At 40.9% G+C, this 23,252-nt stretch overlaps 1 protein-coding gene across 1 annotated transcript; it reads right to left on the reverse strand.

The window, feature by feature from the left end:
* Positions 1-2,871: 2,871 nt before the first annotated feature.
* got1 (glutamic-oxaloacetic transaminase 1, soluble) lies at positions 2,872-10,825 on the reverse strand. The gene is made up of 9 exons (XM_030771828.1): positions 10,620-10,825; positions 8,080-8,261; positions 7,507-7,630; positions 6,735-6,847; positions 6,357-6,461; positions 5,827-5,977; positions 5,451-5,616; positions 4,795-4,937; positions 2,872-4,154 (listed from the first exon to the last, which is right to left on the reverse strand). Exons 1-9 carry the CDS (start codon positions 10,726-10,728, stop codon positions 4,015-4,017), a joined length of 1,233 nt encoding a protein of 410 aa, XP_030627688.1. The 5' UTR covers positions 10,729-10,825; the 3' UTR covers positions 2,872-4,014.
* Between the last annotated feature and the right edge of the window lie 12,427 nt (positions 10,826-23,252).

The raw sequence follows: 23,252 nt of genomic DNA on the forward strand, positions 1-23,252 counted from the left end.
CTAAATCACTATCTGTTAAAAACACCTATACAGCTTTCTAATAACTGCAGTAGCCTGATGGTACTGGACTCAGAGAATGTGTTGTATTGTCTAAGCACATGCACACCCCAAATTTTGTCCAATTATTGATCCAGAGTTGTGTGATTAGAGCGGTCCGTGACTGACCTTTAATGCAGAGAGCTTTAAAAGATTTTGTACTGAACATCTGTTATCTCTCAAAAAAATTAAGCCATGAACTGAAACAAACTTGAAAGCAGCAATGCTGAAATAAGAACCTAATAGAATCAAATTGATATGCAGTATCACCCCCAAGACATACACACACACACACACACACACACACACACACACATACACACACGCACACACCCCGAAAATGTCATGGCATTTCACTTTGTAAATCGTTCTCAGGCACTTTGCCATTATTTGCGGTAGCAGAGGCTAACTGTCTCAGTAAAGCATAGACGTATTACAAGTGTACACAATCATTCTTTTATTGATTAGACTGCAGCATATCAATCTCAGCCCTCCATCAGTTTACACTACGGTGGTGCCTCCCGGGTAGGCATTCATCAGAGTGCCATTTGTTTTTACTGTGGTGAATTACTGTCACGTGGTTCTTGAAGGAATTCCAGTATCAACGGAAGAGTATTTCGATGACTCTGATGTCATCTGCCGATGACGAACTGTAGGACAAGGACGCGTTCAGTGTTGCTTAACCACTTTTCACTGCCATCTCTTCACCAGCATGACGAGAGTCGCTGCAAACGCTAAACGAACTGGTTCTCTCATGTTTGGGTTTGTCATGGGCTTGGCACTGGGATGGACGTATTGGGTTGGGATGTGCTTATGTGTGTGGGGGGCTGAGAGGGGATGGCTGGATTATACTGCATGAAACACACTGAGTTTGTGTATTGCATTTCGTCATCCTAAAAAAAAAAAGTAGTTTCCTGCATGTGTGGATCGGACTTGCGTATACTGTAGTTAGACACTTCCAGAGTAAAGACAGAGAGGGAGAAATTCTGCCTGAGTGCACAGATAGCTGGGAGAAATTTGACTCTGGGTTTTCAGCATTAAGCTACTTGATCTGAATCGAATAGTACCAGACTTTTTTTTTTTTTTTTTCCAAGAGGATAGCACAAGGACTCTGACTGGCAACTGTAAAATGTCTGGTTCTATATTATAGATTGTTACTGAAAAAGAAAATATTTCTAATTGTAATCCTGAGCAATAATGAAGCAGTAATTACTCCCCGATATTGCTTGTTAATTAATGTTGATTCTTGCTGTATAAAGGGAACTTGGTGTGCAGTTCTTTTTTGCTCTTGGGCAACATGGGTAACATACCCTCTTCATTGTGCAATACTATGATCCAGTCGAGCTTTACTAAGAGCAAATGGTGTGTGTGACAGAGGAGGAGAGAGAGGGAGAGGGAGAGGGAGAGAGAGGGAGAGAGAGAGAGAGGGAGAGAGAGAGAGAGGGAGGGAGAGAGAGAGCGAGAGAGAGAGAGAGAGGGAGGGAGAGATAGAGAGGGAGAGAGAGAGAGAGAGAGAGAGAGAGAGAGAGAGAGGGAGGGAGAGATAGAGAGGGAGAGAGAGAGAGGGAGAGAGAGAGAACTCTTACATCACAGAACTGCATTGCAGGCAAAGGAGGGACTGACGTCTAACTGACGTGTAGTACCAGCCCCCCTTTGACACAAAGCCACACACACACACACACACACACACACACATACAGACACATACACACACAGTGAACTAGGACTCTAGGGACATGGTGTTGCCCTGATTAACTCTGGAATAGCACACACACACACACACACACACACACGCACGCGCACACGCGCACACACACACACACACAGTGTCTGACAGTATAATATTTTAAGCCTTAAACAAACCAACAGAGTCCAACGAATGACACGTCATTTGTGGTTAAATCATGTGTAACGACTGCAGACTAAAATGAAGGGAGGAGAAAAAAAAAAAGAAAGACAAAATGGAAGCTTGTGGTCGTCTCAAACATAGGCTCTTAGTAAAGCTGACTGGCTGGGGTTTAAGGGGATAGCTTTTATGCTTTTACATAGAGTTTAATAACCTTAATGTATTAAAAAAAATCAATCTTATAAAATGTGTATATTCACTGGGGAATTAACCCTTGAGGATTGTTTATGAATTTAACAGATGTTTCTCAGAATTTTTTTTCAGGATATCAGGGTAATAGTCCTGATTGAAGGACAATAAGAGACATAACTTGTCAATAAAACAGAATTTCAGTCTAATTCTCAGCTTATTTCTGATCATCTTCAATATTTTCACGGTGTTTTACCTCGCTCGACGAAATCACTGCCTTGAAATTAAGGTATTGAATGTCTAGTCAATAGCCGATTTGACTACTCAGTTCCATGGATGGCACTAAACTATTCAACAAAGCTTCCAGTTCAAGCAGAGTGGAGTGAGTAACTCCTTTCATACTGATCCCAGCACAAAGTGACAGACAAATATATCACAAATGGAACTTGAACTGTGGTACAAAGTAAAAGCACCTTATCCTTGTCTCATACAAACCAGAACAGAGGTGATAATGTTCTAGGTTCTCTGCTGTTTGTCAGGAAGGTACGAATCGTTTGTATGTAGGAGAGTGACCCCTCTCTTCCCTAGGTCACAGTCCTGAGCCTATCTACCAAGGTCATTTATCTGAATAGCTATGGACAACTAACACTGACAGCTAGAGAATTCCAGGAATTTCTGCTTATGGAGCAAAGTTCACCTTTTAAGCTCTAATATTCACCATAATCCAAAGGAGTGAAAGTGTAATTCAGAAACGATAGCATGAAATAACATCCACACATAAACACAACGTTTACTGTGTTCATACAGTGTTTATTTGAATACATTTCATTCACTGTTTAACTGTTACAGACTGTTATTGTGCGTAATCGTACTGTATACATTAATTGCGTGAGAACGAACTGTTGCTTGGTGATTCGACGGACAGAGAGCGAACTGTATTTGTGCAAACAGGCGCGCTTTAATACGCCGAACCACTACGCTAAAGTGAGTCAGAATGCAAAAGCTGGGCTGCGTTGAGAACTCAACACAACATGAACAAATCAGAAAGCTAAGCCTTGGCTCCCAATGACTGGGCAATAACCTGTTCAGAACTGCAAGTTACCATGGTTCAAACTGGATTCAGTGTTTACATATAATGCCTACAGTTGTTGTCACGCCTAGAAATGGTCCTGTGCAAAGACAGACATTAACACACGGCCTCAACCTTTACACACTGGCGAGCGTGGAACCGACCAAGAACAGGTTCTGATAACCTGAGGTGACTGATAATAGGACAATTAAACCTGAAGCGTTTTTGAAATTGTACATTTATGCTGTCTGTCCAGAAGTTTCTGTGTTACAGCATAACTCATAACTCAAAACAAACACAGGTTCATACACGTAACATCATGAAATATGCTCTAAACAGCTGGAATTCTAATTTTAAACAGTGGAAGATCTTTAAATAAATTCAAAAATACAGCTTGCTCGTTGAACAATAAGTCACTCTAAAACCCCAATATCACAACAAAAAAAGTGCTTTTTTTTATGACAGCGTAAGACTGAAACATAATTTGTTGGACCACAACAGACAAGGAAAAAAAAAACAACACACACACACACAGACCTATATCCCCTGTAAGCAGAGGCAGATGGAATTAATATATTACTTTGTGCATTAAATTCAAGGTTTTAAAAACTTGGTCAAGTTTATATGGGTTGATTGATCAACTGGTCGGCGTTTGTTGTTGTTCAGAAAACGAAAGACTGAGGTGATACGCGTCAAGTACGTGCGTTTGTGTGTGTATGTACCAGATTCTTTCAGCGCCACTTTCACACACATACACACACAAACACAAAGTCTCGGAATGACAGGGCACAGAAATGTGCATGGAATGGGAGGTAAAGAGAGAGAGCGCTAGAGAGATAGACAGGGAGGGAGAGAGAGAGAGAGAGGGGGTTCTTTATTGGACTTTGGTGACGGCTTCGTGAATAGACTCCGCCACATAGTCGATGTTCTTGGTGGTGAGGCCACACATGTTAATGCGTCCACTGGCCATCAGGTAGATATGTCTCTCCTTCACCATGTACTCCACTTGTTTGGCTGGAAACACAGAAAACAGTAAGGTCAAACACACTTACAAAAAAGAGAAAAGTGGAAAGAGAAAAGAAAAGTAAACATTTAGAAGACATGAACCAAACGCATGGACAACTGAGACAATAATTCTTTGTTTCCTTCTGGAATTGCATTCATATATGTGCCCTGTATATTGTCTGTAAGCTTGTTTGTTTACAAAGAAAAACAACAAATCCTGTGGGAACGGTATTAAAAATATATACATATATACACAACGCTTTAGGCATGAGCAAAGTAGTGCATCGGTGCTTAGAGGGCTGTATCCACTGGGGGAAGGAGTTTGGTTTTAATTACGTTACAGTTTTTTTTTTGTCCCACTCTTCCCCAGAGTGACTTACAGTTATTAATGTTCACTCCAGCAGACACACACATCTAAAGCAACCTTGTGGTTTAAAGTGCTTTGTTTAGGGGAACATCAGCAGCGAGCTGGCATTGTTTGGGGTTTGAACCCACAACCCCCTTGGGCGCCAATTCCCTTTACCGCTACATCATTACCGCCGAGCGTGGACAGATGTTTAAGACACGGTGGCTGAGCTGGGGGATGTATAAACACACTAGGCGGTGTTGTTTAGGCGATAATAATGTAAAGAACGAGGTGGAGGCGTACGGGTGAGGCCGGTGAAGCTAAACATGCCAATCTGCTCCGTAATGTGGTCCCAGGTTCCCGGGGTGCCCAGGGCCTGGAGCTTGGCTTTCAGCTGGGCTCTCATCAGCAGGACCCTGTCGGCCATGGTCTTCACGTTATCCTTCCTAAAACACAGACCGCGTGATGTTAGTTTATAAACAAAGACTAACAGCACGGCTGAAACCACTTACGCAGCCACTAATGCAGCTGTAATGACGTGACTCGAAATGGACAGAAGAGTTCCCTGTTCTTTAGGTTTCTGGGTTTTTTTTTAATGTCTAACTATGTGTTGGCATACTGAGGCAGGCTGAGAACTGCAACGAGTCAGCGTGTTACCTAATAAATATAACTCATTGAATTTAAATGCTGCTGCCTCTGTGGGGAAAAAAAAGTTCTATGAACCTTTTGGAGAGTGTTTTATACCCATACAATACTAACATATTATGTTACTAAGTACATAGTACTAAGATATTATGTTATTATAGTTGTAATAAAAGCTTGCAAACAACAACTCACATCCAGGCACTCTTGAGTATATTACGATTCAAACCGTAATGGGTGAATTCTTAAACGCACGTATCCATGGAAACAGCTGACGGAAGCCAGTGGGACGTGATTCTGATTCCGAGCAGACTTACCATTCGGTGAAGAGTTCGGGGGTGTTGAGTGTGATGGCGACCACACGGGCTCCCTGGGATGGGGGGTTGGACCAGGTGACTCGCACGATCTTCTCCATCTGGGACAGAATCCGGGTCAGGTTCTCGTGGTCTTTAGCGACGATGGTCAGGTTACCCACTCTCTCGTCTACGATGAGGAAGAGTTATTTATAAAATAAAAACTACTGTTCTTGAGGTCATGAATAAAATAAGATAAGATCAGATAACACCCAGGTGAGGAAATTTGGGTACTGAACATAACGGGATGCATGTTATGGCTCGATTACAAAAAAAAAGAGGGAAAAAGTGCAAAACCCAGGTGGGACAGCAACATCAGGACTATGGAGGAGTCTCGTACTGTAGAGGCCAAAGTTCTTTGAGAAGGATTGGGCAACGAACATCTCAAATCCCTCAGACACGAAGAAACGAATAGCCCAAGCGTCCTTCTCCAGACTTCCCGACGCAAAGCCCTGGTACGCCGAGTCGAAGAAGACAAACAGATTCCTTCGCTGTGATAAGAGAGGAGTAAGAAAAAGAGAGACATTGGAATTTTTGGATTTTGAATCAAAACTGTGTAGTGTTTGTACTAAACAATGCATCTGTGTACTAATGCGCATCTGTGTACTTATGTGCATCTGTTTACTACCACACGCCAAGCAGAGAGCACAGCTTTTGATTGGTTGCTAGCATTTTTTGATTTCCGTGATAGAAAAATGACTGGCAGCCTTTGCCCCCCCCGCCCCCAAAATTAACGTTATACTTTTACGACTGTTTTTATCATTGCTCCTTGAACTGCTCATGGAACGATTTCGTTGAATTCGAACAATTTCTCTAGAGTGAGAAAACGAATCTCAAGAGCGGTGAGCCAAGCCAACCTGAGAGTTTTACCTTCATGACTTCAGCCACCTGCTTCCATTCGTCCTGAGTGGGGTCCGTGCCCGTGGGATTGTGGGCACAGGCATGCAGAACAAAGACGGAATGTTCGGGCGCACTCTGTGTCAAGGACAAAAACAGGGCAGATATAAACGAGACACAATGTATCATCGACACGTTATTGAGTATGAGTCAACAAGTGAGAACAATACAATACATGTCAAACTATTTTTTTTTTTTTGGCCCTATCTATTTTAGCCCTGTACTTGAAAATGAGCATAATCTTTACTCTAACTGAATGTTATTTTGACCTTTTGTAGACACTACGAGTCCTCATTTGTTTGTGAAATGAAGGTTAACGTCCAAAACCGGCTTTCAAAGGTTGCGGTTTACCTCCAGGTCACCGAGAAAACCAGCCAGATCCAGCCCACGCTTTTCGGCATCCCAGTATTTGTATGGACGGACATCCTCAAACCCAGCGTTGGCAAATACAGCATTGTGATTCTCTGTAGAGAGAAAAGAACTATTACAAAAAAAAAAACACACACACACAACACCATCAACATTTAAACAACAGCCTTAAAAAAATCTTATCAATGGGAAGATATCTGTGGGCAATTAACTATGAGTATTACAAAGGACTTTGATTCCTAGAAGATTGTTTGGTACAATAGGCTAAAGAGTAGTGTGGAGATTACAAAGTGGGGTTGCCCAAATCTAGTTTGAAGGGTCAAAGTTCTAAGATGTTTTGCACTCATCCCTTAATTGGGCTTTTTTTTTTTTTTTTGCTTTTTTTTGCTTTCCTTTTTAACCAGGGAAACAGGTGTGTACACTCCTAAGCCAATCGCAGACCACGGTTTGACTGATCTGAAAATCAGCAAGACTTTAGCCTTTTACTACCGGACTTGGGCACCTCTGTTCTGCTGAGTCTAATCTAGAACATATCCTGCACTAAGCCTCTAAGATGAAATGTCCAGTAGGTACAACTCCACTGTGAGCTACCTACTTGCTTATCTCTTTTTCCTTCAGTAAAGGCTTAGATTCAAATGCCTCCGTCATGTGACATTTTGAGAACCTACTCGCGTTAAACCCTCCCAAAAAAAAAAATAAAAATTAAATGACAGTTAATAGACCATAGCCCAGGTTTAGCCCTTTTTAAACGTACCCCAGGTTGGAGCAGACACATAGACTGGTGTTTTCGTGTTGTTCTGGCCGTTGTACCACCTGCGAAGAAACTCTGCACCGATCTTCAGAGCGCCAGTTCCCCCCAGACACTGCACGGCTCCTACCTGCATGACAACCACAGTGAACTTTCAGAACCTGTTTTTGAGGCTATGATACACAACACATGTTTTGCTGAGGAAAGACTTTGGAAAGACAGCCCTTACATCCTGAACTAAAATCAGCTCCTATACATGCACCAAAGCCACTAAATGTTTAATGAAACCACTACAGACTCTGTTTCTATATGAAACACACAAATGCACCTACTTGACATACAAAAAAACGTGATATTCCAAACAGTTTTCTGGCAAAGTTACCTTCAGTGTCTACAAAAAACCCCCCAAAACTCTTTAAATGCCAAACCCTGGTCATCACTTGAGTAAAGAGGCTACATTGAGTCGATCAGGCTTTCACTACAATGTTAAAGAGGCTATATAGTAAAGAGGCTACATTGAGTCGATCAGACTTTCGCTACCCTGTTAAAGAGGCTATTTTGAGTCTAGTCTTCCCCTACCCTGTTCTCCAGGATGGCAGGGCTGTCCTCCCCCAGGGCAATCTTGGAGGCGCTGGAGCGAAACTCGGGCAGACCCAGGATGGGCAGGTACTCATGATTCAAACGGTGGTCCTCAGCAATCATCTTCTCCACCTTCCTCACCACGGGCAGTACCCAGGGCTGGGAGTCATCTGTTCTGTATGCTAATACGACAGCGGGGGACAGGAGGGTAGCCGGTTACAGTGATGAATGCAGGCTTAAAATACAATACAATAATGAGTCTTCATTTGGTAAATTTCAAAAGTTCTTCATTCAGTCACCTGGATAGTAAGACAGGTTTCTCATGCTCATGTATACATTCAGGTGTGTGTGTATTATATACAAAAAAAATACAAAATGTATCTTGTATTATAGATAAAGCTGCATCACAGATAGGCACTTCTCAGTCAATAGAATTTCATATGGTCAAGGCCTATGAATAAGAAGTTGCAATACAACCAGATCCACACAGTGAATCAGAGTAGCCTGTATTCACAGTTCAGTTTGTTCAGACAGAGAGAGTCCTTATGGTTTAGCTTTAACGAAAAGTGAACATGTGGACATACAAACTCTGTCAGAGTTAAATTTAACACTAGAACGCTTACCTTTCCAGGTTTTATTATTCCATCTTCTGTCTTTATATGACACCCTTTGATAAACTTAAGTGTCTAAGACCTTATCTAAAAAACAATGCTTTATCTACTGATAGAAAACTGATGAGTGTTAATGTTAGAAGAGACCTGTGCGAGCATGTAATGTTACTCAGTTAATTTTTCCTCTGTGAAGTTCCGCTCATGTTGTATAAGGTGTGGATTTACATAATAGAGAAAGCAATTTGACTTTATAGCTTTAACAACTTGCTCTGTTCCTTAACACGGATCAGCACTGGATAACCAGTGAGAGAAATCGCAATGCAAAACTGATGAGACTGTACACATAATGAACTAATCTTTTCTCTTAAACCACAAAACAGATGAAAAACAGGACACTTACAAACACACATAAATGACTACGCGGTCTATTTATGTATTTGCAGATATCTGTAATGGACCAGAACAAAATAAACACACAGCCTTTAGTGAGGGCTTCAAACGAAATAAGAGGCAAGGGATTACGGTCTTAACAGAAAACTTCAGGGAATCTGCAGTCAGAGAGTGGGGGAAGGGCAGTTTAACTGTACACAACCATGACACAGGGAAATTTCACAAGGATTTCATCTGAACGTAAGACCAGCTTTCCCTTGTTACCTTACACTGATCGGCACAAGCTTAAAAACCACCGAGTGAGAGCAGGTTTTCAGTCAGTTGGTTTACTGCCACAATCTTAGATCTAACAGCAGAGTCGAAGGTAGACACCTTAACGCTGCATCGTGTTTGTAAGAGACAAGCTCTTTGACAGGCCACCGCAGCACAGACAAAACAGACCATTCAGCACAATTCAACACAGTGTCATTGGCGTAAATGATAAGTTGTCCTCAGTGTATTATGACAGCAATAGGAGAGGCTGTCTGTCTCAAAGTCAATAGATTTGGCTGTATATTGAGAGATGTGGTGTTTGATAGTTTGAAACCACATCTCTATGAGAAATTCATATCACGGTACATTCAGAGAGCTCATCGATGCAGGCTTGTTATCTTTCTGGGGTGTTATTTAGCTGTAAACTCTAAGGAAACACACTGTCTTATCCACTGCTGCGACGAGCAGAGGAACCAGGCTTTATCCAAGATGGTGTTAAATATCTTATCATTCCAATGACCTCATGCTGATGTCCTCTGTACCTGCCGAGCGCAGTGCACCGTCTGCACACCATACACCCAATAACAACACTGAAGTCATAACTTCCCACAATACTATTGGCCTCCAAAAGACACACCTCAGACAGGTTAAGTATGGAGCAGCTGGTAAATGCTGAGGTAATTTTAGAACAGTGATTGTATCATAAAAGCAGATAATTGATCTACAGTCCATTCAAAACTCATTTCTACAGCACTGCGTGTAGAAACAGAGCCTTCGTCATAGAATACTTTAATCTCAACAGTTAAATCCCATCAGTGTCCATCGAAGCTGTGTAATAAATAGAGAGGTAGACAGAGACATTTTGCTGCCTATTTTTATGGACACCAATCTGGATGACTTTCAGTAAAGACGGCAGTGTCTGGTAGTAGCCATAATAGTCATCTGGAGTGTACTGACAAACGCTTTTTCAAATTTAATTACGTAAACATGAGCACAATTTCGCGTTTAACTCAACACAGTTGTAACATATTTATAATAACAGTCACAGCACACAAATGGGGATGATTTTCCACAAATGGGGATGATTATCTGACTAAACAATGGTATAACAGAACGGTGATTATTAACAATAAAGCTTCGTCTAGCTGGTAAGTGAGGGCAGCATCAAGACTGCGCATAATCACACATTTTTCTCTGATGCAAACGGAGACTAAACGCACAAGTTGCCTCTACGACTGATAACAAATAGCAGCCCCGTCTGTGGCAGCTAGCTAGAGCATCTCTCACCTCCTACTCCAAGGTTCACCTTGTTGGGATTCTGGTCATCCCGGAAATCGGCTGTCAATTTAAAAACGGCCACGGGTACAGCTTGCGGGACTTCGCCGAAAACTGACATGCTGGCTTGCTAATATCCTTGTCCTTAGGTACGGAACAACGAGTCAGAACTGACAGAATCTCACAGCTTCTTTACGGATGAGACGGTACAGATTTCACCTTCAACTAGGATTTGTGCAATGGACGATAGGCGTGACAAAATGTAACCAATAGAAATCAAAATCAGCTAGTTGACCCAAATGGGAGCCAATCGGATCCTTCGGTTTGCAAGGTCAAGGGGTAAAGGCTCTTACGTTTCTAAAATGTATCCGCCAATAATACAGTCTGACCTATTAGAGACAAACAGAGAGGGACTGACGTGAGTTTCTACAAATGACAGATACGTTCAGACGTAATAGAGCCGCTGTCCTTTAGTTCAATAGGAAATCTCATTTCGGAACACACCCACACATTAAGGATGTAAAGCGTGGTGCGGTGTTTCCCCTCCTGTGTCATTCATCACACACCCTATATCTCATTTACTGTGGGGAAAAAACATTCAGGACAAATTTAATGAAAACTTTGAGTTTTACACAATGAAATGTATTTAATTTACTGCTTATTCCATCTCGTAATCCCGCAAGATCAATCACGTACCGTATCCGTTTTGTCAAATATAGCCTACACCACAACATAAGCGGTTCAAAACAATAAATTATACAGTTTTAAGCTGTTTTAAGCAACGACTTTTACATTAGTCCAATGCACGTGTTCTGAAATAAGTAAACGTAGCTCGTTTCATTTTGTACCCGAATCATTGAATTTTAACCGGATTCAAAAGCTGTAGCGTTTGTCTGACAAGTCACAGTTACACAGAATAATATGCAACTGCATCCATTATGTGTAATCATGTATAACGATAATATATAACTTATGACATTGAATAGCTTATACACTGTAATTATATTATTATAGAGACCTGTTAGGTGTAGATTGTAACATCAGTAGCACTCAGGTGATCGTGGTGCTCTCGTCCAAATTTCACAGTCGATGGTGTAATAATACCTGGGTATTTTCAACGTAAAGGTGTTGTGCCCACTCTGCGAGTCGACCACTGCAAGACCATATCTCGCGAAGTAGACTAATGTAAGAGAATGATTGACAGAACTCTAACTCTACTCCGTACTCTGCGGTTAACCCACCTTTCTACTTTCAAACTAGTCTAGCTCCATGGAACCCACCGTGGCATTGTTGATTAACAAACAATGTTACTTTGATTTACAACAACTTCAGCTGAATCGATACGTAAAATATAAGACGATGCTCCGAATTATAATGGGAAAATGTTTAAAATAGTGAAGGTTATCTTTAAATAACATAGTATAGTACACTGGAAATGACGGTAGACGGCAATCTCGATAGCTATGCACCTTCTTATCCACATGGTGGCGGTATAGGCCTTTATTAAGGAGGTGACATGGAAACAGTTCTTGACCTTTGTTTTAAATACAGAAAGAAAGGTCATACACAATGAAAAGCAGCTTAATAAATACACGATAGCTACTGATAGAACAGTTGTACATTTTTATGACAATTGCATCGAACATTACACAATATTTTTCCATTCAAATTTCAATAGTAAGCTCGAAGAACTTTCCCATCTCTGACATAAATTTACGTTATTAAGAAGAAACCTTCCCCCGTTTCTCCTCTCTGAGTCTGTGTAAACATGAAGGCTTTTGGAAGTTTTCCCTGAACGGAGTTTTCCCACTGCCTCAAGAGGATGATAAATGGTCACCACTTCACACTGCTGCCTCCCTTTAACCCAGGGAGAAAAGTAACATTTTATTTCACGGTGAAGTGCAGCAACCACCACTATCTCTGTCTTTGCTGACCACTCTTGGCTATTAACGAATAGCCAAGAGTGGTCAGCAAAATATGCGGCAGCCTGTTTTCGTTGGATACGATCTGAATTGTAAAGCTTCATTAATTGACATTAATAAATTTTCATTCACATTGTTTAGATCAGTTAATAACAATACATCCTGGCAAGTTACTTTTGCTTTCATTATGAATACTGATTATGAAACTTACAGTGCTGTAGTCATAGGACTTAATACACAGATTAGAGTCTGGTACAAAATCAACCAGTTGCAGCAGAGAGAGAGAGAGAGAGAGAGTTAGTTTCTGCTTCAGTAACAGTTCAGTCTGTCACTATTTTAGTCCCTCTGCCCCCAGGAGTGAACAGAGAGGGGCTTCCTCTGCACCTGTACTGGTGACCCCCTCTCTCTCTCTTTCTCTTTCTCTCTCTCGCTCTCTCTCTCTCTCTCTCTCTCTCTCTCTCTCTCTCTCTGTCTCGCTCTCTCTGCCTCACCTGTCTGTCTACTTTTCTGCTTCTTACTGTAGATATTTGCATTCTTTCCCATTCAGTGAGGGTTTTTTACTGAGGGTGCGTTACCTGTCAGCTTGGTAATTATGAGATTTTAGGTTTCTAAGGCATGGTTTTACAGCCTGGGGACAAGAGAGAGAGAGAGAGAGAGAGAAAGTGAGCGAGAGAGAGAGAGAGAGAGAGAGAGAGAGAGAGAGAGAAGAAGAAGAAGAAGAAGAAGAAGTTGTTTCTGGAGTGCCTCCAAGGAAGACGCTGCATGTTTTACTCATACCTGAACATCAAAGCGATATCCATTTCAAAACGCACAAAGCTCCCATTTTACAGTGAATCACCTAGAACTAACAAAACACTTCACATAATAATACAGTATGGTCGCAAAACCAGTCAGGGGGATCATCAAACAATCCACTGAGAAAATCTTAATTGAGCTACTTGTGTGTTCAAGTGATCATATTTTTTTTTAAAAAATGCCACCATTGAGTGTCATCCCTTTAGTCTAATTTAGAACATAACTAAAATAAGACTAAAACTAAAATAGTTTTTATTTTCTAATTCTCAATTTTTAATCACAATTTTTAATTTCATTCCGCCCCATTATTTATTACTGCATTTTGCCATTAAAAAAACTCACTGATTTGATCACTCTCTTCAATCTGGGTTTCCCAGAAAAAAATATTCATATAGATTACTCCACTTGCAGCTCACAGGATTAACACGATGCTTACCTATGAGTTTAATGCTGCATATTAAACACGAGTCTCATACATGCTTAGCGACCGAGCAAAGAGCAACAACAACATCATACATATTTTCAAAAAAAGTTAAAAATCTGGCGAGTCAACTCTCGCAGACCGTGGTAGGAACTCTGTCGTTTATCCCAAACACACACAGACACAGACACAGACACACACAAACACAGGCACAAGCGCATTCCAGAACAGAGTTTCATGTGTTGTTGTTCGTGTGTTACATTAGCCTTTTTCATCCATGGGTCAGAGACCGCTGCTGAATGACTGGCTTTTTGAACTCCATGTCGCTTGTTTGGCTCTCCTCTGACAGCATCATCAATTCTGGTTTTTTCCAAACTAGACTGAACAACCCCAGAGTAACCAAACACCGGCATGTATTCAGTGTACAATAGTCTGAGTGATGTGACATGCGTCCCTAGTCTCAACACAGTCACATTAACAAGAAAAACTGGGGAAACTGACAAACTGTGAAGAATCTCTCCATAGAGCTGGACTAATATTTACAGCTAAAGGAAAAACTACAATTACTATGAAGAGATGAAATATACTCTTAAAGCATGTTGCTTAAACTAGAAATAAAAAAAAAAAATTAAAAAAAGAATAAATAAATCAATAAAAGATGACTGATACAATTAAAATACCAAAAAACAGATTACACATTTTAGTGACTTCAATGTGTACGTCTAAAATGTTTACTGTTACTATTTACTGTGGAGTAATACATTAATCATGTGCGGTAATAATAAAGGACATTTAACTAGGATTTATAACTAGAATTTTAACTTGGTTGTCTCATGGAAAAGATGTTACAGAAAACAAATGAACACGTCAGGGTTCAGAAGTGACCTGCATGATTAGAAAATCCCTGCTGATAACCTAGCTCTATTAACAAAACAGCTCCGACAAGGTCAAGAACATACATAAGCCACCACCAGATTTTAAAAGACAGAATTTGAACATTGAAGAGAAAGAGAATTCTATTAGCATATCAGACTTAACGACAGTGGCGGCCACAATGACTGGTGTGTGTTTGACTGAAAAAAGTAGAACAGGGGAGCCATATATCTAGTGCTTTTCTATACACACTTGATTGATTCTGTGTTTTAGGCCAACTGTGACATCAGTGATCTGCTCTGCTTTTAGATATGGTAGTTTTGAAACAATAGGAGGAAGGGTAACCTTGTGTCTACAAGTTTACTCTCACCAGTTGGGTTTACATTTTCTTGAGAAGAACAAATAAACACGCAAGTGAGAGCCCCAGCACAAACACTGTCTTAATTCATAACTGTTACAAAACATGTCATTATGTCAGCAGATGCGGAATCTAACATAAGTTATGATCCCAACTGTTAACATTTTCATTTAAATGCACTAGACTAACTGAGTATAAAACCTCTTGTTTTAAGAGACTGCGTTGTACTTAATTACTCAAGAAAGCTGATTTTCAGTGTTAGTTAGCTTGGCCTCTTTTGTGTCTTCTTTCAACATGAGTATTAAATGGATATCTTGATAAATTAATACTGTCTATCTAAATGGTGTTTTGTGCTGATATATGGTACACTGTGTGTAAGGTAAATTTAAGAATCTGTTTGTCTCTCTGTACACAGACAGACCCTGAAAATGTTTAGCTATCATTTGTGTAAATACTTTGACTTAACAGCAAATAGTTTTCAAACTGCTGTCCTTCTTAAGCTTAACTCATCCATTACCAATCCATCACAAAGGCTTTGATCCATTAGAGGACAACCCTGATTTTTTTTTTAACAACTTCTGTAATACATAAAGTGTTCAAAATGTTTACTGTCACCAAATATCATGATCATTTGCTCAGATGTGAACACGCTCTTTTCACTTCACGGCATCGTGGGCCTTGGCCATGGACTGACCGTTACAAAATGCAAAAGAGGAACGACAGACGGGATTAATAAAATGAAGAGATCAACGGTATTTGTTTAGCCGCAAATCTGTAAACCGCTCTCTGGACGCTCTCTGAGTCAGTCCTCTTCAGCGTCCTTCACGACAAAACAACCATGTGGATTCCCACAGCGTCGGCTGCAGTCTGAAGAGCTGATCAGCATTGAAACGCACCCCCCCCCCTCTTCCCCCCTTCCCCCACACCTGCTTTCTTGCTCCAACAGATAAGGAGTGTTCCACATAACTATGTTAAAATACACTCCCCCCCTCCCCCCCCCCCCCCCGAACAAAATGTAAGAGCAGAGGTTAGTGGGCTTTTTATTTACAGATAGAAAATTTATGAATGGGAAGTCAGGGCGTAATGAAAACAAATTGTCATTTTAATGGTGACGCCACACTGGCTGCGCAAGCGTTCGGTCAGGGACATGTTTACTCTGCAAGAGGTCAAATCGTGTGTGTCTATAAAAGAGCAACATATAAATCCCGGTAAAATTAATTATATTATTGTTTTAGGGACAAACTTAGTAAACTACGCGCGTACTGGTGGTCGGATAAAGTTGATACAGGCCTTGCTTTTTCTTTTTTATTACATTTTTGAGCTTCTATTACAGGCAAAATATTGTGGATGTTTGGATTAGGAGAAAAAATCATTAGGGACATCCTGACCCACAAAAAATCCTGTTCAGTGCACAGTAGCGTGTCGTTGTACCCATGTATCTTTATCTCTTAATATCTTTGACATAAGAGAGGGTGAGAATATTTAGGTTACATGTTTCCTCTAACAGCACATTCCCAGAGACATATGTCACACACATTATAACTTTTACAGAGCCTAATTTGCTCATATGTATACAAACACACACCTGCAGGGTTAAGGCTGTCTGGAGGGAAATTCAGCTGGCTAATTTATTAGCCCCAGGAAGAGGGCAGAGACTAAGGATCTGAACCGGCTGAACTGAACTTCCGCCAATGGGTTTGTGGAGCAGGCAGGACCCCCACACACCCCCACCTCCACCACCACCCATGCAGAGGGGCTTTGGGTCTACTCCCAGGCCCCTGGCTAGTCTCCTCCTTTCCTCCTTCTCCGAGGCTATGTAGGAGAAGACCATCAGTCACCCAGGGCCACAATGGGGCAGACGGGGTCTCAGGTTCTGGCAGATGCAAACAGCCTTAAAGCCTCCGCCGATAAGCCTCACCTTCCGTAATCTGAAAGGGGCCTGCAGCTCCTCAGATATCCATGCTGTGTGTACGTTTGTTTCTCTGGGCAGACCAGGGACCTGGTCCAGCAACTTCCTCCAAAGGAGTTCCTCATAAAAATGAGGAGTCATATAAGGGTCACAATCATGCGAGTTTTTTGTTTTGTTTTGTTTTGTTTGTTTGTTTAATATGGAGACAGACTGTAAGGTATGTAAAAATTTAAATAAAATAAAAATTAAAAATGTATTTAAAAGCATCGTGTAAATATGTGGGATTTACATTTAAAATGCTGGTAAGAACCACCATGGAAAAGAATAAAAAACAGACTTTACTTCCCAGTACATTGTGTTTTTTGTATGAAGAATATTATATTCAGATGCGCTGACATTCAGAACTCATTTTGCTTTATTATCAACACTTAAAAGTGTATTAAACTGTGTAAAGTAACAACATGATGAAGAAGCTGTCTACGTCCTGTATAGACAAAATTAGGCATCATAGTATGGTACAGTATGCGGTGCCCTGAATATGAACTTCTAAATTATACTTTATACACTGTCAGTTTTATGCACCCTGAACAGGAATGTGTATTGTGCACGTGACTGACTTTCCTGTTCAGCCATCCTGCCTCCTGAGAACAGCGCTCGTACACCGTAACCATAGGTAACCTCAACGTGACACCCTTCTCTTGCAACTGCTCACATTTCACAGCTGTGCTCCAGGTTACGCTGCGAAGAAAAGGCAGCCACCAATTTGATTTTCACCACAGAAAGTTAGCCTACCACTCACAACATGACTCGAACAGCTAGGCCAAGCTATGTCTTGAGGAAGTACTACTGTTCCTTTTGAGTGATACTCGCGGGAAAAAAATAATATCCGACAAAAACAGCCCACATTTCTCTTCCAGTATTTAGAACACCATGACATCGTATCTTGACATGGAGAGCGAGACATGAAATAACATGTCGAAATTTGCCAAAAACTACCCTCTTGACGTAATACATGTTTATGTAGTAAGCATTTTCTTATACTTGCGTGTTCGCATCCTACTTTTTTTTTTTTAAATAACGAATCGGTGTTGACGACGAGCTTTAGGAAACCGTAGATTATAGGTCACACTGACAAAGACGGAATTCAAAAATAATTAATTATGTGGAAATAGTAGTAATGCTAACTAAGTGGGAGCCCGAGAAATACAGCAGTGACGGGCCGCAGCTTTTGACATATCTATTGGACCTCCCTCAGCCTAACCTCTGTGGACGTCCTGATTTTAGAAGATGTATGGCCTTCTCTCCCCCCCGACACTGACCGGTTCGCTGTCACGGTCCACAGGCCTGGGTTTTGTTAGGTACAGGAAACAGACTCTTCCTTCGAGTAAACACAGATTTAAAATGTGTTTTTGTCAGGACTGGCACTGGCACGCGAAGATTGCTGTAATTTTTTACACCCCAGATTTACAGAAACTGCGCTTCAGGAACATTCGGATACTTCTGTATTGTTAATATTAAACTTTGTGTTACTTTTTTGTCTTTGTTGGCCTCAAGAACTGATGCAGTTTTCATAATAAAATTACACAGAATTATATCGAAATACATGTGGAATAATCATGTGAATATTGTGAAAAATGATGAAACAGTTGATGAAACAGTTTATTGTATGTGAAAGCCCTCACGTTTCAGGAATACAGAATAACCTTCTCCGGTGTGTATGTATAGATCGTACCGCACTCATTAAGATTTGGGGGGAGAAACGACTTTGTTTTCCTTTAGTTTAAATATTATTTGGAAATTAAAATATTGTTTAAATCACATCATTTTAAAACAAATAAGATGGATGACCAAGGAAAGGCCGGCGCATCCCAGGTGGTATCTCTCGCCGTTGGGGACATCACTGTCCGATTACCAGAGCTGTGACCCTGTCTGTTTTAAAGTGAAGACACGTTTTAGGGAGCATACAGTAAAGTTTAGCCTAAACATGAGATAATTGATGGCGATGTCTGCCGAGGGCTGTAAAACTGAGAACATGACCATCATTCTGCGAGACATTGTGGGACTGTTTACAGGACAGAGAGCAGTCCAGAGCATTGCTAATGGAAGTAAAAAGGAGCCTACGATACTCCGAGATGAATTAAATCAGTATTTTGCAGAGATGGAGAGATAAACGTACTTATCTGCAATATCTCCCTTCCTCATCAACAAAATGGAACGGGTCATAGTTCACATTACCATGAATTGAGCCACAGTGACGAAGCAGTTAAATAATCGATTTCATAACCATAAAGTCGTTCCAAATGGTTGTGTGAAATACAAGGAGGTACTGGTGAAAATCAATAAGACGAGGTCCATATCAAAGCCATTGTAGGGGATCTGTGGCCGGCAGGCGTAGACTGGGCAACACACTGGTTTCTGAACTTGCTCCTCTCGTAAAACGATTTCATTTCAAAAGGAGACCACTTAGTTTAATAGTTTTCTTCCCATAAATCAAGAACTCTTCGGTCCTGTTAACTGTTCATTTTTCACCACGCTCTGTGTGCACCTCGACAAAGAAAGAAAACAGAGGTGAGATTAACCACACCCTTTGACAATTAGTTGTTCGATGAGAAATGACCATCTGAAGGTTTTTAACGGAGAGCGTATGATGTATAATAGGCTACCAACCTCCTTTGCTGACATCTATCTATTCAGGGGTCCATGATACTGAACGTCCAAATTAACAAGTAGTCTATTTTATTAGTCCAAAATATAGCATATACATTTCAGTCAAAAGTAGACTGTAATTACAAGAGTTAGGCTATAATTAATCAAAATGGTCATTTCTATTTGGCTCCTGCTGTCTCACGTCTCTCTCTCTCTCTCTCTATCTCTCTCTCTCTCACACACACACACACACACACACACACACACAGCAATAGCTACAGACAGTGAGAAGGTTCGTGTGTTTATATATTGATATTATCGGGCTAATAAGCAGACGAAGTCTTGTAGAGACATGCGCCCTTCACGGTCAGCTTAGCGTCACGGGTCAGTAGAGTGCACCTCGCGCTAATGCACCTATTAGCAACCTTAAAGCTACTGCCCTCCTTCAAACCCCACTCAAATCCGTGGTAAGGGAAAAGGTTATCTATCGTCCCACCGAAAGCAAGATTATCCTCAGATATCGGTTTACTTGTCAAATGTTATTACTAATATTATTCAAGAATATTTTAATGTCTACAATCATTGCACGCATGTCTTCTTTTTAGATCATATTTAGAGAGGGGAAAAACGTATAAATTGTAGCAATAATGAATGCACATACAGTCCGAAACCATGCTCAAGTGTGCACTTCCACTGCTCTCCATATCTGTGGTTTATCATTAAAGTGATGCAAAGAGGTAAAATCTTAAACCACACAACAGACCATACAAAGCAAATGTTTAATGAGTTTAGCGTCTTTGTCAGTATGTCAGCACCCAAGCATGTACGCATGATGGATGGGAAGGGATTGCAACAAGCATAACCGTGTTGATGAATCATTTCACCTTAAAGGGGACACGACGTTTTCAGTCGGAGCCGTCAAATATTATATAATTACTGGAAGACGCGTCAACATCTCCGTCAGAAAATCGAAAACGAATATCTACCGATGAAAAGGCAAGTATTTGTGAAATCGCCAACATGTCTCGTGTAATGGAAAAGGGCCTATATCAGTGCAAACAAATTGCAGAAAGTGTAAGAACGATTTCTATGATAGACAAAAATCTAGTAGAAATGTTGTAGAATTTTAGATTCTATTCATTTCTGTCGATCATAGAAATCGTTCTTATGCTTTCTGTAATTTGTTTGCACTGCTAATCCACATTATTAAAGTGAGTTAACATAGAGGATGTGAAATCGCCCTCTTACACACACACACACATACACACACACACACACAGGGTAGATTTAAACACATCCATCTCAGGACGTGAGGGAAAACGCTATCCTAATCTAAACAGCACTAATGATTGGAAACGGATGAGATTATCTCGTCTTTACTCTCTTCTCTTTCTTTCCCCAGGTTTTGGGTCCAAGCAGGCTTTTGTCACTGGCGCCGGGGTGAGACAGCAGTTGACAGGAGACAAGAGGTGCGCCGCGTCGCATTGTTGCCCTCTGCAAAAGAGATAGCCACCAAGTAGCCACCGACATGGCTTTAGTTACTGATTCTCCATCTGCAATAAAATATTAATTACAATTTACACCGTCATGTCTTGTGTCTGTGTTCATGTGTGTCTGTGTTCGTGTGTGTGTGTGTGTGTGTGTGTGTGTGTGTGTGTGTGTGTGTGTGTGTGTGTGCGTGTTTAACTGAACTCACTAAATGCAGAAGGCACTGGTATCCATCAATCAGACCAGAATGCTGTCCTGAGGTTATCCCTTTTGCAAGCTGTCCTCAAGCTACTTTCCCCCATTTACACGGAAACTTCTTCTGAGACTGGACGCTGTCTACTACGATTTTTTTTAAACTTCTCATTAAATAACGTGTAAAAGTAATTTTCTGTGTAATTTACTTTGTTATTTTGAACGCTAAGAGTAAACGGTCAGTTTCAATTGACAAGTAAAAAATCGGTAGCACACACATCGACAGCCTTGGGTTATATTTCTCCTCCGTGCTCACCAGTGCTTGTCTTCTCATTAGTAAGCGCATCTGGTCCGTATAAAAAGCAACCAAAAACTTTTCAAAATGGAGAATTTTAAATAGTTTAAATATTTAAAAAGTTTCAGATGGCTTGCTCGAATATAATCTGTGAAAACTGTGATCTGTTATTAAAGTAAGAAACATAGGTAGGCCAAATAACATGAATGCTTCCTCGCATAGCCTGGGGTTCGGAAAATAATGCCTAATTTCCGCGCTTTTAGCCTTTAGTCGTGATCTACAACCATAGATGGTTATTTAATATATAGTTCGCGTCTCGTAAATACAATTAGGCTATAATTGCTCATTTTTGATTATGTCTAAAAATGAAGGTACACGGCTACTCTCTCACATTCAGGGAAGCCACGGGTTTATGTCAGTATGTCGCTATCTTATCCCTTCATCCTTAGGCGAGGGAAGAGAGATAGCAGTCCCTTCAAAAAAGAGTGTGAATCATGGCTTTGAGAAGAAACGGGAAGCTTTTATGATACCTAGTAGATTGTAAGACGCCCAACAGCAATAACTTGACATTTTTCACTTCGTCTTCACTGGCACAGTCACACTCCTAATCAACTAACCATACCAACATTTAAACGCACCCCCCCCCCCCCCCACACACACACACACACATACTCACACACACACACACACACGCACACACGAATAAATAATTATGGAAAACCTTGTCGTCTGTGGAAGATGAGCTTAAAAATCTATGGAAATTCGTGATCAGGTCTCTGATCAAATGAGTATCGACACGAAGCTTTGCTCACCAAATGAACACATGCAGTTCATTGCTACCTTTCATACACAGAATTCCTGTACTGGCATAAAGTATGTTGCGAGCCAGTGGTAAAACCTGACAAGGAAGGGAAACTTCGGCCACTGCTCAATGGACCATAGTGAAATACCATACCACTGTTCACTTATCAAACAATACGCTGTTGGGTTGTCGCCTTTTTATTAATATATTTACGATAGGCCTAACGCTTGAGGCATTTCACTGAACGTAAAATGCATCCAACTTTGCTGGCAGGCCCGAGTCCAAAATATAGCAAATACATGACAGTTCACTGATTTGCACTGCTCAGTCCATAACTATTAGTCAGCCTGATTACTTAAGTTCTGTTGTCACAAACTTCACCTTTGAAATGTATTTTAACCACTTAGGAAATTCTAAACTAAGGTCTGTCCGTTATGGTGCGGTGCCTTTCAGCATTCTAGTAATGACGACGGACTTCGTTTCTGTTCGCTTAGACTACGAATAAAGCAGTTTTGAAGTTTTGATAATCTGATAATACGGGGAGTGGTGATACACCACGCGATGATCCTCTCTTAAACTGGATAAGACCATAGGCTACTTATTCGCTTGACTGGCGAAGAGGCATAACCTTCTAATCATTCTCGCAGTACCTCCCGCCCCGGCGATGTGACATCACGGGGAAGAACCCATGCTTTGTATTCACAGGTTCCAGTAACAAAACATACAACAGCTTGAGTGTAAGTGGCAGTCTTCCCCTCCTCTCATGGAAAACAGACGATGCATGATAATCCTTCATAAACTTTCCCCTAACATGGGAGCTTCGTCTACACTTTTGGATGTATTTTCGCGAGAATGACGTTTTAGGAGAGTGACTCTATAACAACAGTCTGAGCTCCAGGTTAACTTCGCCGGGATAACATCTTGATGTACGAGAGCAGCAGCCG

This window comes from Chanos chanos, chromosome 4 (genome assembly GCF_902362185.1).
Source record: "Chanos chanos chromosome 4, fChaCha1.1, whole genome shotgun sequence".
NCBI classification, from domain to species: Eukaryota; Metazoa; Chordata; class Actinopteri; order Gonorynchiformes; family Chanidae; genus Chanos; species Chanos chanos.

What these genes read in the sequence shown, in the direction of transcription:
- got1 (XM_030771828.1), bottom strand. Translation starts at nt 10,728, where the DNA reads ATGTCAGTTTTCGGCGAAGTCCCGCAAGCTGTACCCGTGGCCGTTTTT. An exon ending in TGTGTCTGCTCCAACCTGGG is followed by an intron (nt 6,848 to 7,506) that starts GTACGTTTAAAA and finishes TTCTCTCTACAG; the next exon opens with AGAATCACAATGCTGTATTT. An exon ending in CCCGAACTCTTCACCGAATG is followed by an intron (nt 4,938 to 5,450) that starts GTAAGTCTGCTC and finishes TCTGTGTTTTAG; the next exon opens with GAAGGATAACGTGAAGACCA.